Raw genomic sequence first — 17370 nt, 5'->3', positions numbered from 1 at the left:
ACCACCTAATGCTCTAATTTTTATAGTAGCCTGGTCGAGTAGTTACACCAATCTTGGAGTGCAAAGCATTTGTTGTACTCACAGTATCAATAAAGCAAGAGACACACTCCAAAGAATAACTTGTGACCAATTTACAAAAATACTTCAGATTTTAATAAAGTTTTTGAGACCAAGTTCATCAAAATTGGGTAAGTGCTTTTTAAGCTATGAATTCTCAAAGTTTGGAAAATGTCTCAGCTCTGTGCGTGATTACGCACCATAGGAATCAATGGAGAAATACTTTAAAAATCATGTATAAAATCTATAGAAAATCAGGCAATGGGTTTGCCAATGCCTCCTCTTGGTCGTAGGTCAGGGTTGTTGGTGGGCCCTGTGGACCAGCTGGAGATGTTCGGGCAGCTCCTGGTTTCGGGGTAAGACCAATGCGGGGGACCACTTGGAAAAGCACTGCACTTCAAGGTGAGTTTGATGGGTTCCCTTGGAATGTTGAGATCGCAAGGCGTGGGGGGCCCTTAGAACACAGCTGGATCTTTGGTGCAGGGCACAGCGCAGCCGGTGCAGAGCGAATCAGTGAGCCAAGAGCCTTGCGGAAAGATACCCTTGAAAGCGGGAGGTAGGTCATTTTAAGGGTCACTTGTAGGTCAGCAAGATCACTTTCTGGGAGGTCCTGGTGGTTTCTAAAGTCCCTCGACTGGGGCTTCCCCTGGTCCTTTTTCAGTCCGGGGTGGACTGTCCTTCTGGGTGTTTGATGTTAGGTGGCCAGGACCTGGGGCTAGGGCTATTGCACGGTCCAGTCACTGGAGGTTCCAGTGACGCCAAACTTGACAAACTTGCAGGTTTTGTCCTCCTGGTCTGTCGGGTGATATTTGGTCTGGCTGCGGCGTCCGGTTCCTTGATCAGCAGCCGGTCAGTGAACTGGAATTCACTGGCTTTTTGGTCTATTTTGCAGGAGAGTGATGCCTTCATTCTGGAGGGAGATCTTTGGCAATTTTCAGAAGTGTGGAGGTCCTCTGGGAGTTGGCAGAGTCCGTCCCATGTCCAAGCAACCCCTCAGCGGAGATTGTTGAGTCTTGGGTGCAACAGACAGGGTTTGACACATTTTTCTTGGTTTAGTAGGACTTCAGTTCTCAAGCCTTGGGTCTTCTATGTTGCTGTTTTTTCTTGTGTCCTTGGAATCTGATCTGCAGGTCTAGGGGTGCAGGCTAAATACTGCATTTAATGGGTGTTTAGGGGAGTTCCTGGTAGTGACCAGTGGGTCATATACCTTAGGGATGGGTACACCTACTAAGTGACCACTTCCCATGGGCAGAGGTCACTTCCCTTTTCTTCCATGCAAGATGGAGGAAAATGAAATGGAGGGGTCATCTTGCATGCAACAACTTACGGGTGGTGCAAGCTGGGGCTGACCACTCCTCCTGTCCTTTGTGTGTTTTCCTGCTGGTGCTCCCGCCAAAAGTGGGTGCTTACAATGGTGGCGGCCACCTGCTGCTAACAGCAGGCTTGGGGGTTGAGTTTCAAAAACGGTAAGCCCTTTGAAGCACACTAGCAGGGCAGTGCACATTCCTGAAGAGGGAGGTGTTACACTTCCACCCATTAAAGGCTTTGTTCTGGGACAGAGAGAGCAGGATCTCTCACCCCAGGGTTCCATAATCTTGTCTGGGGGTGGCAGGCTGGTTGTAATTGGCCAGCAACCATGCCAGGGTCGTTAGCGTTTGCAGGGGACACCACTAAGGTGACCCCGTGGGTAAATTTTGTGATAAATCCAATACTGGTACTAGTTTGGATTTAGCATTCTGAGTTGTTTGATGCCAAACAACCCAGGGTTCAGAATGGTCATCATGTAGCTGTGAAACTTGTACTGACCTGTGTCCAGCATATGCATTTAAAATGGCTGCTCTGTTTACTTTCTATGTCCCAGGTTTGGCAAGGACACAGTAAGGACATATTGCTCATGCAGCTATGCCCTCACTTACAGTGTAGTTCATCCTGCCTTAGGGTCGGAAGGCCTGCCAGAGGGGTGACTTATCTATATTGCATACAGTGTATTTTGGACAGGGCCCACAGGCTGTGTGCCATGTCAGTTTTGCAATTTAGGATTGCACCAGGACACTCAGTCTGCAATGGCAGGGCTGTGTGCATCTGGTTGCATGGCCCATGAGGGTGGCACAATCTGTGCGGCTGCCCTCCGGGGCCTACCCTTAGTTCCACATGCCCTGGGTACCTAAGTACCATTTATTAGGGACTTATAATGGCAGCTAAAGGTGTTGCCAATTGATCACAATAGTTTTGGAAAGAGATCTGATCCAGGGATCCTGGTTAGCAGGGGCCCTGGACACTAACAACTTTGAGACCACATCAAACATCAGGCAAACAGTGGGAGCTAACCATGACAAAAAAGGCCCTTTCTCACAGTCTGTAGTAGTGGTCACCTGCTGAGGAGGGTAGAGGAAAGGCCTGCTGAACTACAGGTTGTTCTTCCACTTTTACAGATAGCTCAATGTTTGGGTTTTACCATCACTAGATCATTCCAGTGACACTTAGTCTGTGACAATTGCTTTGTAAGGCACTCCTGAAATGGGTGCATTTGCAGTCCGACATGGTGCACTACTGTGATATATGAAGCCATCATCCCCAACAGTTTCATTACAGTTCTTACAGTAAGAGTATGCCCTGCAGTAGAGAAAGGCAGCAGCTGATAGATTGCCAACATCCTCTGTTTGTTGGAGTTTGCTTTCCTTTTGACAATGTTAAGGACTGGGGCCTTCAACATTTTCTGTAGTAAGAGATATTTATTTTTCAACTAAACTCATCAGGAGCTACTAATATCATTAGTATTGTAATCTGGCCACAACCAACAACTTTACATTTGTGACCACCTTAAGCAAGATTACTACCAGTGATCACCTCAGTGCATCAGGTTGCTACAGTAATGTAAAAAAAATGCTTTGTCAATTTGGAATACCTCTACATGGGTAATACATAACAGCCATAGTGCAATGCCTTTGGGACCAAGGTAGTAACATTTGTAAATATTCTCCCCAGCGCTACATGTTTTATCACTCAAATATCAACCTTAAATATAGCAGCCATTTTTCTACAACTATCAGCTTATGAACTCTGAAAAAAATTAAAAGCATTTTCATCTTAAACATATACTCTCAATTTTGGTATAGGTATAGTAATTCAACCAAGGAAAAAGCTTCTAATTTAGTAGCCTGCACAGTTGAAAGTTACTTAAAGGTATCTGGGGAGCTGCCAGGAGCTCAAGAGCTACTCGCTGGAGAAGCCTGATCTAGATTATCACTACTAGATTAGCATAGTTTTGGAAAAAAGCACTCATCCCACCCATTTATGTTTGGTGGTCAAAAAACGTGAATAACACATGAAAACCTAAAGGTGATGAAATATTTGAGAAAGTATGTGACCCCTTTTATAGTTCACACTAAAAGAGAGGGCAGATATAGAGAAGGCCCAATAGGACAACCCAATATTCTTTAGCAATCTGCTATGAATAGAATGTTTTTAAATATTTCTTTGTTGTCCGATGATTACAATGGCTTATACCTGTGGTATGGCTTGAGCCCAAGAAAGATGTCCACCTAGGCTTGGAGCTCTGACACAAAATGAAAATCACTGGTGTTCTACAGTGTCTACACTGCTGAGCCAATCATCATTTCACTTCCATTGAATCTGCTTCCACTGCTTGACTCTAGTGATCTTGTTTTGGGCACCCTTTATGTGCTTTCTCTATTTGCTGCAACTGTTGTAGTTCCAATGTAGCGACTCCAAAGATGGTGCAGTGAACTTTTGTTCCAGCCTCTGAGGGATGTTTGCCATAACCACTTTGTCTACTGTCATGGTGTACAAGCATATACAATGTTGAGACCATCGTGGTTGCAATCCTGAGTAGATAAGTGATTTTCTCCTATGCCCGCTTGTTTGCTCCTGACACTTCACTCGCTGATAAATATGCCTGCCTGCACAGCACTTGCTACCCTGTTGATATCGCAAACGGTCAGGGACGCCACAAAGCATATCCTGCTTTTATATGATTACCAGCCAATTTCTGTCTTCATTCTTTGATCCACTGGCCACTACTAAGGCGACGAGCATGTGAATGTAAAGATGCAGTTGCAGTTCCTTTGCTACTTTGGAATGAACAGTCTTATGGATAGTTTATTAAGAGTCTTCTTTGAATGCCAAAGTCATTGTTGAAATCTGGGCCTATATGTAGGCAGTTTGGGCTGGACTGTTCCTGTAGGGAGCAGGGTCAAGACTGATTGGCATATGGCTGGATCCAAACTGGAATGGCGGGGCAAGTAAAAAGAAAACAATGGATTGAGGCCCAGATCTGTGATTGGGGGGGGGGGGGGGGGGGGGTGAATGTTTGACTTTGTTCAGCATTCCTTCCATCATCTATTCTTCTTCCTAAATGTATCCACTCATCAGGTTTTCTTGAGCCCACTATATATTTTGTTGCCTAATAAACCACATACATCTGTGTACAGCGATTTGGCCCACATGACCTCACAGTGATTTTTGGGCCATATGTATGGATACATTTTGAGCCCTCTCTGGAGCTTCTTCTATATATGATATGATTGTAGTGGGTGCCTGTCATTGCTTACAAAACCTGTTCCTTGTCCATCTACCCATTTTGTTGTCGCCTAGCTTTCTCACACTCTAGTTCTTCCCTTTGTGACTGTTATTAGTGCTGCCTTTCACATGGCGGATTCAAAAGAAGGCAGGCAGCCAAAAGATATAAAAGACCAAAATGTTGGTAAAAAAAGAAGAAAGTCGGATCCACCTTTCCCTGACTCTTTAGTCAAGCGTAAATCTGATAGCACCATGGACATCATTACTATTAAACTCTCTCCATGATCTAACGCAATGTACAAAAATGAACAAAGAAGTCCCATCTACAAGCTGGCCTGAGAAATTATGTTAAATCTCTAACCAACAGAACTGAGGAGGCCAAAACCTGGATGCCATAGCAGAAGACCAAACATGCTATCTAAAAAATCTGATATGATAGCCAAGAAGTTAACCTCCTTGGAAAGAGAGGTCACAGACTTCGAAGACAGAAAGGGTAATTTGAGAATTTTGGGCCTCCCAGAGGCTTTTAAAAAATAGAGAGAGATTCCAGTGTTGTCTTTCTCGAGTTATGGATAGCAAAAGCCCTGGGCTTACCTTTTACAAAGGAGTTCAAAATTTAGAGAAACCACAGATTCCCCACCAAGCGCTCCTGGACCTGCGAAGTCCGACACCTATGATTTTGCGTCCGCTTAGATATCAGCACACAGAACTAATCCTCAACTGAATGAGAAAATAAAAAACCCTGATATGGGACAACCAACAAACTTGAGCTTCCTCAGGACTAAGCAAGAGCAACGGTAATCCAAAGGAAGAACTTTCTGAGTTGAGATCGGCACTCAGTGCTTTATATCCCCTTTTTATTCATGGGCCATGCGAAATTGAGAATCATCCATGAGGGTCATGTGAAGATTACTGAAGAACTGAAAGATTTGAAAACCTTTTTGAAGGACTTGACAGACTCAAAATTATTATTTGAGGCAGTGAGGGATCTTGGTGTTATATGTCTTCAATATTGTATGATTACTGGTTGTTATCGATACTTAAATTATTGGTAAAGGGTAAAGTAAGCTATATATCATATGTTCCTTGTTCCCATTGAGATTACCCCTGGGATGCCTATTTAAGTCCTCCTCTGTTCCACTGGAGCTTGGGGGTTTGTCAGAGTTAAGTTTGGATGTACATGGTCGATGTTGAATCTAAATCTCTCTAGTATTATCTCTTTTGGGAATTAATGTTTTTTTTCTTCTTTCTTCTCTTTTTCGTACTCTGTGCACACTCAGATTGTGTCATCTGCAGATGTCTCCATGCTCCCAAGTCTACTATGTCAAAGGTTTAGGCACCCACTGCTTGGGCACGACCCTTTCCTGTATATGTTCTGTTATCTGATTTAATTGTTGGTAATGATTGTCCCTACACTGAAAATACTCTTACTGAATACTGCGAGTCTGAAACATCCCTTCAAATGAAATAAAGTTCTTGACTATTATTATGAACATCAAGGGGACATCATATTGCTTGAAGAAATGAGAGCTGGTTTTAAAGAAGCATGAAGTATGCAACACTCATAGCATGGATCCAGCATAGTGCTCGTGTCCCAGCTAAGAATAAGAAATATGGTTTTATCACAATTGTTTAAAAACATAAGCCAATGGCAATTTTAAAACTGTTTTGCAACACGAACACTGTAGATGGCTTATTTCCCACCTCACCATAGGCAAATTCTCAGTCTGTGTTATTAACATCTATGCTTCCACTATTGATTTTTCCTTCTGGTTTGACATCAATAAACATTTATCTACCTTACCTAAAGATAGCTTCATAACATGAGGAGGAGATTTCAATCTTCCTTGAAATACTGCACTTGATAGACTTTCGTCCTGCATTTACAGACCAACTAGAATATATAAATGTATACTACATGCAAGGATAATGTTCTTTTGGATTTCTGGCACATACATAATCTGTACAAAAGCAAATTCACATTTTACTTATGTCTAAATCACGAACAAGAATAGATTACATACTCACTAGTAACAATCTTGTCCAACTGACATCTCTCCCTACTGTTGAGCTCATTGCCTTCTCAGGTCACACAGAGCTAACAAACCTTTTACCCCAAAAATGACACATGGAGAGTTGACGAGTGCATTCTAGATGATCCGACCACAAAGATTGTACATATAAGGACATAACTAACTTTTTTCCAGAAAACATCACTCTTTTAAGGCTGGTATCGGTGGCTGTGCTTTAAAATGGCTGCCTTCTTTTCCAGAGAAACGGACCTTCCAAGTTCTCGATCAATCATGCCTTTCCAGCAGCGTTCCCCTTAACTGAGGTTCCTCAGGGATATTCCCTGAGGCCCACACTGTTTCATCTTTGTATGTATCTTTTGGCTGAGATTGTAGAACCTTACGGTCTGTCGCTGGTTTCCTACGCTGACAACACTCAGCTGGTGTTCTAATTCTCCACAAGCACAAACCTGGATCAATCCCAACTAACCCCCAGTATTCATACAGTAGCCAGATGGATGGCTGTCTGTAAACTTAAACTAAATTAAGACAATGCTGAGGTGATGTTCTTCTTCATAGGTCCCCGTCTCAAGTCCCGGAAGGGCTGGAAAGTTTACCCGCTCCGAAAGAAACAATAAAAAGTCTGGGAGTTTGGTTGGACTCCTGCCTTACCATGGATTATCACTCGAAAAAGCTGGCTGCCACCTGTTTCAGACTACTAAGACTTTAAAGGAAAGCTTTCAGTGTTCTTCTTTTTCTAGCCAGAAAGCTCATCATCCAAGCCCTCTTAATTTTGCGCTCGGACTATGGCAATGCTCTTTACGTCCGTTCACCCCAGTATGTGGTAAAGAAACTTCAGGTTGTACAGAATGTTGCTACATTCCTCCTCTTGAATCTTCCAAGATATCAATCAGCCAAACCTTCTTTAGCTTCCCTCCATTGGCTTTAGGTTGAAAAACATATAAACTTTAAAGCCCTTTGCATTATGCACAGAGCACTGCATAACAGGGGCCCTGCTATTTTGAGACCCATTGCCTCTCATTACACCACTTATAGGTCCCTCAACGGCCTCTCTGATAAAGTTCCCTCTGGTTAAGAGAGCACAGTGGGGTGGTAGATGCATGGCTCATAAAGCAGCCAAACTTTGGAACTCCCTGCCTTTGCAGCTTTGTCAAACCAGTCATGAACTCTCCTTTCGTAGGAATTTGAAAACCTGGTTGTTCAGAGCTTAATTATGTATCCTCACAGTGTAGTGCTGGGAGGCCTTTGGGTGGCTACGCGCTTTATAAATCCACTAATTGAAACTAAACTAGGACCTCTCCCCAGATATTATATGGAATGCAATGAAAGCTACGGTGAGAGGGGTGGTTTTGTTCATTATGACTGAGAAAAATAACAACTCAAATAAGAGACCCTTGAAACTGGAAACACTCATCATGAAGTAGAATTAGAGAGAGCTTGCTCACTTCAGAGCATAACTCTGAAAATGAAACCGCTAAAATATGAATTCGACAAATATCTAGTGAAAAGCTCATGCCTGATCAAATAAACTTAAGGCTGAAACTCCTGATTCACAATAAAGCAGCAAACATCTTAGCTCCACGTAAAACATAGACCTGTGAACTCTTTTATACCAACTATCAAGGACAAACATGACTCCATATTATCAAACCTGATGAGAGTTTGAGTTCTTTTCTGTCTTTATATGCTCATCTGTATAACACTACTTTGATTAGTAATATAGATTTGTGCTCACTGTTTATATTGAAATGTAATGTTTATCATGAAAACCGGAAAATAAAACTATTGAAAAATATATAGATTTGTGCAAATCATATCTTGAAAATGTAAATCTACTCAACCATGATACCCTCACAAAGTTGACAAGAAACAAATTCTGCATACCATCAAATCCCTCAAATGCAAGAAAGCTCATGGTTGGGATAGATTTACAGCAATTTGTTTTCACAAAATGTTTCACTCTGCACTACTACCTTATCTCAAACCCCCATTTTACATACTTTCAGTCACCTGGACAAGGTTCTGGGAGTGTTTCTGAGTGAGGCATATACTATTGTGACATACCAGGAAGGCAAGGACCTGCCTGAACACAAACATTTCAGACCAGTCTAGCTATTAAACTTGATTATAAGACATTTGTCAAAATTCTAGCACATATTTAGAGAAAGTGCTACCCTTCTCATACATCCTACCTAAACAAGGTTTATTAAAATAGGCTAACAGCAGACATTATACACTTACTTACACATATCCTTGAAAAAGCAAAATCCATTCCCTTCCCGACCATGGCGATAGAGCTTGATGTTGAAAATGCTTTCGATAAAGTATCTTGACCATTTCCTGAATTTGGTTCTGGACAAATTCAGCCTTGGTCCATGCTTTACTGGAATGGCAATGTCTCTCCATTATAAACCGTCTGCACGTATCGAAATAGCAGGTCAAGTTTCACGGTCTTTCTTGCTTTACCAGGGTACCATACAGGGTTGCCCTTTACCCCCAATAGTGTCCCTTCTCACCATAGAACCACTCTTCTCTACCATAAGTGTTAGTCCCCCAATTTGTGGAATCTTTTTTTCTCTCAGGTAACCAAAAATTTGGCAGATATTGAAGCAAACTTGGTCCACCCAGTCTCTTGCACCAATTTTCTCACACAAAAACCCATTAAAGTGCCTTTCTCCTACATGATCTTAAAAGACACTGTCGTGGCTATTAGGTCGCTTGATAAATTCTTTCAAGGCAAAGTAGTAAAATCAGAGCTGGCCTCTACCTGGCTTAATCCACATATTACATTTGACTCATCACCAGTTTTCTGGAAATGCTGGTCAAATTCTGGAATCCTCGTCAAAGATCTGGGTTGTTTATCATCCCCTCTCTTCTTTGCTATGAACATTGAGAAATGTAAGATATAATCCTCAGAATTCTACAGCTTCCTGAAAATCAAGTTAGCCATTAGAAAACTAGATACCATTCACCCCTCTGACTGTGTAAAAATGCCTTGAGTCTGTTTCAAATAAAGAGCATGTAGCCTCAAAAATGTAAAAACTTCTGGGGGTAAATATTTGTTCTGAAGTACAGCAAATGGAATAAATCCGGTATAACCAGAGATATCCCCTTCCCTTTACAATCATCCTGGAAACTTGTCTAGGGTGCTTTAAATTCGTTATAAAGTTTCTCCATTAATTTTACATGCAAATTCTGGACGATCTATATATAGAGCCTATGGAGTCCTATAAAACTACATAAGCTGTCATTGTAATGAATCTGCTGGTACCTTTGAACATCATGTGTTCAGTTGTAAATATTCACATTCCTTTTGGAAATACACAGAGAACACTCTGAATGAAATATTCAATACCACATTTGTCCTGAACCATATTTCCATCACTCATGGCTTTTTAGCAACTGCACCATACCCCTCTCTCTATAACTGGGACTTATGTCTTATGGATGTTACTTACCATGGCTATTAAAACTATCCTCTATAGCTGGAAAAACTATAACCATATCTTTCAACGCACATGGTGAACATGGTTTGTCACATAAGAAGTGCTGACAACATTATACACAATGTTAAATTCAACTCGACCTCTTCTGGAGCCCTGTGGAACAGCTCAGACCTGTATCTGGAAAAAGCCAAAACTCGGTAAGGAGAACTGACTTGGGCTATCCATCCATTGTTTCTTTTAGAAAAAGATGCTACTCATTCTTATTTAGGTGTACAGACCTGTCCTCCTTTCTATTTATGTTGCTCTCGTCTCTTTACTTCATAGTGCTTTGTTTTTTTATTTGGAAGAACTTGTGAAGTTTCATTGATTCTATATTTGCGTCTCTGTATATTCGATCATGTGTGAGTCTTTAGTTCATGTTTACACTCCAATAAAAATATATTGACCTTAAAGAATGGTTTATTTACTTGGCTTCATTGAAAAGGTGTCATTATTGCTTGAATGCTACGCTGTCTCGGGAAATGTTATTTTTTTTAACGAGTCACGATGACTGTTTACTTAATAAAATTCACAACAAATGGGTAGTTGCCGATTGTTTATTCTCCTTGGAATAAAAAATTAAAATTAAAAAAGAAAGCTCTACAAAAGACAACATGCACGTGATAAAAGTGGTTGTTTGCCATTGTGCGTGAAAAAACTGCGCAAAAGATTAAAAAAAAATATGCAACTATATGTAAAAGTTACGTGTGTATGTGGTGATAACGATCGGCTATATTGTGAACTAGGATTCTTTGTGAGAAGCGAAATTCAGGACCTTCAAAAAAATGTCGCTGTTAGACGACGTCATACATCCCTTGTAGTTTACCTCCCCATGTTAAATACCAGTGAATCTTATAAGTAAGTTTCTCTAATAAAACAGCGCAAATACTTTTTCCTTACAAATTCAACCAGATAAATTACATTCCGGGTGCCTGTTTTTATTAGTATTATGTAGTTTGTCTGCCAGTATGACATATTTGGTTTTGCCCGGATGATATTTATAGTCAGAAATGTTGGGAAGGGGCTATTCAAACGTAACTGTACATAAATCCCATATGTACGTCTGTGTTTAAACCAAAGCAAAATACATTTGCACAGGTTGTGGGCACAGTAAACCGTTTATTTTCACTCCTTTTTATTCAGAACTATCAGTCAGCCTCTACCTGTGGCCCGGGCCAATCAGAAAGGCTATTAAATCCATGCACTTATTTCTAGTTTTCATGGATGGTAGCCTTAGGCACAGGTGCGAAGGTCGTTTTGCATTATCTATGCTAGATACAATATGACATCAGATAACCGATACAAACATTACTCATTAATCTGGAGCTTGGCAAGTTGACTCATCACTTCCGTGCCACGTTTGGTCTTCCCCTGCTCCATCACCTAACTTGTGGTCTCCATGAGGAGGGGCTTTCTCACTTTGTTTTTGACTAAACAAGTATGTTATTAATGTGATTTCAGAATAATTACTTTGAGGGGGGAAAAAAAGCTTAATTTTGAAGATAAAAAAGAATGCCACTTATAATTGTTGGCTTTTCGGCCGATTTTCTACTCGTACTGCGTGCTGCAATTCGGCTCTCCTGTTGACAAATGATATTTTATGCAATAAAATGACTAGCCATGTTATTACTTGTACTTGAATCCGTTTATAAAGGTGCATCGTTTGAATGCACTTAATTACTCACAATACTAACACGATACTTTGGTTTTAATATTGAGGATGCTTATACAAATATAAGTGCTGTGTTCTATATGGATATGTTTTCTTGGGTGTTGGTCCCATGTTTGTGTACCTTTTATGTGTTTGCGTTCCACGTTTATGTGCACTCATAAATGTCATCTTCTTTGCAGGATCCTACATTTTTGGAGAAGAAAGAGCGATGTGAATATCTCAAGAACAAACTCTCTCATATAAAACAAAGAATTCAGGAGTACGATAAGGTTATGAACTGGAATGATGGATTCAACTAGTTGGAAGTTGTACTTACATGGACATTCTTTTATATAGAATTGCTTTTTGTACAAATATACTGCTATGAAGAGTTTCAAAGCAAATGTATCACTATATCTGTGCCTTATTTAAGAACGAAAAACTGTTTTTTACAATTAAATACAACTTGAGTTTTGCTGTAAAACCAGAGAAAATCCTTTCACATTTTTTGTACGTTTTACTAAACGTGCAGTTAATCCATTTTGCAGAATCATGAAACTACAACCAACTTGGTTAAAAAATCCGAACTACTGAGACTTAAGCTGAAGATGCCTTATCTTTTTTACGTTAACTGATTGTACATAAATATTTGTAAAGTTCTTCGGCCATTCAAAATATAATGCATATTGTAGTTGAAAATATATAAATATTTTTACTATTAAGTGCCGTGCTTGTACATTTGATACATTTACATTTTAACAAAACTCCATGTATTTCTGTATTTTCTGTTTCGTATACATTTAATTAGGATTTCATAGTTTTTGTCACTTTGTCTTAACATATTCTGGCCAGATGGCACAAGCGAACTGGAAAGGAGCTAATTATAATGTCCTTGGTTTCATGATCTCATATTTTCCACAACTTATTTTTAAATATTTGGTGAATACTAGTTGAGCTGCTTTTTAAAGTCTGTCTACAGGATTTTGGATCTTCAACAGAAGCGAAAGTCCCAGGTCTTCAATAGACATAGGTGTCCCCTTCTTAGAAGGCATAGAATGTTTAATGTGCATTTTACCTTCCTGACACAAGTAGCACGTGCTCTAAGAAGTGTGTATTTGGAGAACAGGCTCAGTAGATTAAACAGCAATAGATTGGAGACAAAATGGCAAGCAAAAAAGGAAGACCAAGCTCGGATTGAGAAATCTCATCTTCATAAACAGTACAATAAAGAATATTGAGCTTTACAAGATGTCTCACAGTTTTATATTACCAGTACAAGCTTTGTTTATAATGTAATTGGTCCGACGTTTTACATTTGCCACACTTTACGCTGTACCTTTCTTTTTTCGTCTTGTTTATTGATTGCACGCTTTCACGCATAATACGAAATTGCACAGCACATGCTATTAAAGTGTTGGTTGGTTTGTTAGGCTGCTACGTCTTCTAATTTGGTTCTCCTGTCTGTCACACATTTTATTTTAGTAAAACAAAACACATACATTGCTTCCTTTTCCCATCTAGAAAATCAAAAAGGTGGAAGGAATATGCAACTAATCATGGATAGTGATGTTACAAAGCTGCAGTTTCCTTTCACATTACTTTATAGTTCTTCATAATGGTGTTCAGCAGGGAGCAGTATTCGTGCACTGACTGTAGTGATGACATACCAATGGTAATAAATCTTTTCAAAACATATTTTCGACAGCTTAGATACGTAATACCAAGGTGTACCCTTCTTATATTTTACCCATCTGTATCTCTAGCAGAATTACATCCAAGCACAATAGTGGCCAGTTAGTGGCGATAAGGGGTCAATATTCGCTTTCTATCAAATGTCCTTGGGTTTGATGAATAACCGTATTAGAACAGGATATGCGTGTTCTGCATTACATTATTACTTTATACATCGTCACTGTTCCAAATGTAATATGTGGGTGGTGGGCCAAAAACCAGCCCATAATAATAACCCTTTCAGATTCAGGTACTAAAGTCTTGTCTTAAACAAGTCCAGCCATGGATGTCAAGTGCCTACCTGAAGTTCGTTTCCTCTTGTTTGCGACGGGTCCATTCAAGCCTGGCTCACCGACATGGAACGTAGTTAACTTCACACTCAATTTGCTAGACAGTGTAAAATTCCTGGGATACAACCTTCTCACAGACCTCTCATTCCATGATCCAATTTCCAAGAGGACTAAAACAGTTTCTCCCACAAAACAATTTCAAAACAATTGCACAAGCCCTGGTCCTCTCCCACCTCTATGGAAGTAACACTGTTCTGTATCCCTCAGATAGCATCCTGGCACCCCTAAAAAGCATTCTCCACACAGAGGCACATCTCATCAAACATCTGAAGATGTTCAGTCTCATGACCCACAGCACTGAAGGGATTATATTCTGCCCCTCCAAACTCTACATCACCAGTTGCACCACCAGTTACAAGGCCATCAGATATGGTACCTGTTGGAAGTGGCTCAGTCCAGTTGGGTTAAGCGTATGCTCAGCCAGGTGGAATGTGCCACTTCTTTCGGGGGTGGTTCAGAACACCTGCTAGGTAATCTGTGGACACCCTTGTGTAGCTTGACTCAGAGCAGTCAGGCTGATCTCGGAGGCAATGTGTAAAGCCACAGCACGTTCCCACAACACACCAGCTGTACGACCCCACAAATAGATTTTACGAGGGTTATATGCATAGAAAAACTGTATTCAACACACATACACATGATTAACGCATATGGTTACAATGTGATCCCTGCGTAAACATAAATGAGCACACAATAATATGGAAGTAAACTTGGGCATGAATCTCAGTGAACAACGCAACACAGGATAATAGGCCCCACTGCGTTAACCATTGCCTACTGTATATACATTGGAGGAAATCACACATTACATCACCACAGCCCCATAAGGTGCCCTGTCAACACTAGGCCCACGATCAGTGTAACACAGTTAATCCAGGGTGTGTCCCGGAGTTGACAGTAACAGCAAAATGTATATCGCAGTATAACCACACTCCCACCTAGACCCATGGCCTTAGCTGCGCTAGTAACATGTGATGCCAACCTTATGAATTCCCTGGAAGAACCTGAGTACCCAGCAACACCCCAGTGCTGCTCCAGCACTCACTTCATCTCACTCAGACTCACTCCTTAACATCCACCCCGATCCTATGCACAGGGCCCAGGTATCAGTTGTGACAGGCACATAGTCTGTGCTTCCAGCACCCTAATGCGATGCCCTGATAACTGGTAAGTGGATGATCAAATGCTTGCAAACCCTCTGGGTCTCAACCCGCCCACCAGCCTCCAGTTAACCCCGCCCAACCACAACCCCAAAGACAATAGTACCTTCCCTTGGACACCCAACCGCTCAAAGCTAAGTCACAACTTCCCAGATGGGTACAAGATGGGGTACCAGAAAGACAATAGCCAGTAAACAAGGAGGAGACAATCAGGTTCCTATAGCAGGTTCACTCCGAGGTCTGCAAAACACAGGGATGGCCACCAGGGTCAACCATTAGACTCCGAGGTGCCCAGCCCTGCCAGACAATCCAATGTTACCAAATATTATCCAACTTCAGCACCCCCGGAATGGAGAGGCACTGTCGTCACTTCAGGTTGTACACAACAAGTTGCCAGCTCCGAACTGGAGGCACCCTGTCTGGTGCCCGTGAACTTCCTGTGGCCCCAGACAGGTTCGATCTGTTGTAGAAAGTGCTTAGTGCTGTACGCCTCTGGACTGAGGTACTCTGCCTAGTATGCTTTGACCTTAGCAGTACTGGACTTTCCAGACAAACACACTAAAAGCAAGCTTTGTCATGCAATACCAGGCCAAGTAAAGCACGCCTCGGGTTGTACCCAGACATCTGCAGGTTCAAACCTATGAATGGGCACAGCACACAATGAGCATGCAGCCGAGGGTCACGAGAGAAGTGCTTCTGACTCGACCTCAACAAGGCCCCGGCAGGACCCCGCAGGATCCCCGCAACAGTGATCCGTTCACTTCACCAGCCGTCTTGAGGTGCAGTGGTCCTCCCGATAAAGGCTCACACACCAGTTGTGGGAGTAGTATGTTGCCACCCCGCACATGGTGCACCTGGTTTCCAGGCTAGTTCCTGGTCCACACGCACACTGCTCCTGCCAGGTGGAGTCTGGCACAATGCACATACAAACAGAGGGCACCATTCTCCAGATGTCACTGATCACGATGTAGATCCCCCACTGCAGATTGTTGATGTCCCTGAGACCTCCGCAGGGAACAGGGGGCAAGCCAACCTGCCTTTGGAGAGCCACTTCAGGATGCAACACAGCAGCAGGCAATTAGCCTTAGGTCAGTCTCTAATGGGGAAAGGTGGGCAGATCCTCCTCCTTGGACAGTTATCCTCCTTGCCACCCAGATTCCTCTGACTGTGCTGACGCGATCCAGCTGCACTGGTCATACATGTCTGTGGTACTTTAAGCTGTAGATATCTTGTATGTATGTATATATATATATAAATATTTGATTAAAATTAGGTGAAACCTTTGAATTGGAGGGTGATTTGAAGGATATTCATTTGAACCATAGATGCCTCTCCTAAATTTCCTCTGTCTGACCTGGGATGCAGATCTTTATGGGTGCCAGACTCTGTGAGGCCAAGTGTCACAACCTCTCCCTCCATGTGTCTCACCAGGCCCCAATTGGCAGGGATCTTTTGTTCTGGATGCCCAAGTTTTATATCAGTCATCGGGGGAATGTGTAGATGTGTTTTTCCCTTGGGACCCATGGAATGAAGCCTAATTTATGGGGCACCAGAACCCGTCCTAATTCCTTGAAATGTCCACTTCATTGAAGTGCCATTTCTGGGACAGTGATGACAAAACTACCGTAACCAACTGCTCGGGTCTGACATCCTGAGTCCAATGATGCCAAAATGAAGTTGCTTCCCTACAAACCATGGTTGCAACCGGATTTAATAAGCCTCAGCGCCCCCTACCTGGTATGGGTAGAGCAGCTCTCATGGGTAAGTTAGAACATGTGTGGGTGTTCGCCATTCATGCTCTGGAGCACGCACCCACCTGCCAAGGCAGGTGACACTTCGGCTACAGCCACTACCATAGTGCTTGTGCGCTTTGTTTGGCCTTAGCCCTCAGGCTCCGTTCCAAACATGAGATACTCGTGCGTAAATACGCTCACCATGGCCACTTCGGCCATTTTCGTATTCACATAGGAACCACCCTAACTGGCCGTAGACATAGACCCCCAGGTCATGAAGGCCAACCCCCATCCATACCTGGCCCGGCCCATGTAAAACCTGTACACGGGCAGTGGTGCCAATTTCTAACATGTATGGATGGTATGGGCACTTTCACTCTGCACTGGCAGATGGGAAGTGCTCCGAGCTCCTAGGTTCTTAAATACTTATGGTGCCTAGATGAAGTCAGGCACCCTCCGGGCCCCTGTGCTAGCATACCGCACAGGGGTTGGAGACGGTCTCCAGCACATGGGAATGCTGGTACAGGCTGCTTGTGCCAAGCCTGCCCATTACCCAGCCCCCCAGACTTATGGCACATTTAGAGTCCAATCGTGGCTGCTCCTGCACGTGCTGATCAGTGAGGTCTCCCCACTG

General features: G+C 42.3%; 1 protein-coding gene across 1 annotated transcript in view; it reads left to right on the top strand.

The window, feature by feature from the left end:
* MARVELD2 (MARVEL domain containing 2) overlaps positions 1-13009 on the top strand; it is a 199243-nt gene extending 186234 nt beyond the window's left edge. Inside the window, exon 7 of the mRNA XM_069224393.1 lies at positions 11963-13009. Within this exon, the coding sequence (XP_069080494.1) occupies positions 11963-12082 (120 nt within the window). The 3' untranslated portion in view covers positions 12083-13009. The remainder of the gene's footprint in view (positions 1-11962) is intronic.
* Positions 13010-17370: the final 4361 nt, after the last annotated feature.

Source organism: Pleurodeles waltl, chromosome 1_1, assembly GCF_031143425.1.
Source record: "Pleurodeles waltl isolate 20211129_DDA chromosome 1_1, aPleWal1.hap1.20221129, whole genome shotgun sequence".
In the NCBI taxonomy this organism is placed as follows: Eukaryota; Metazoa; Chordata; class Amphibia; order Caudata; family Salamandridae; genus Pleurodeles; species Pleurodeles waltl.
This window is presented reverse-complemented; position numbering and strand designations above follow the sequence as displayed.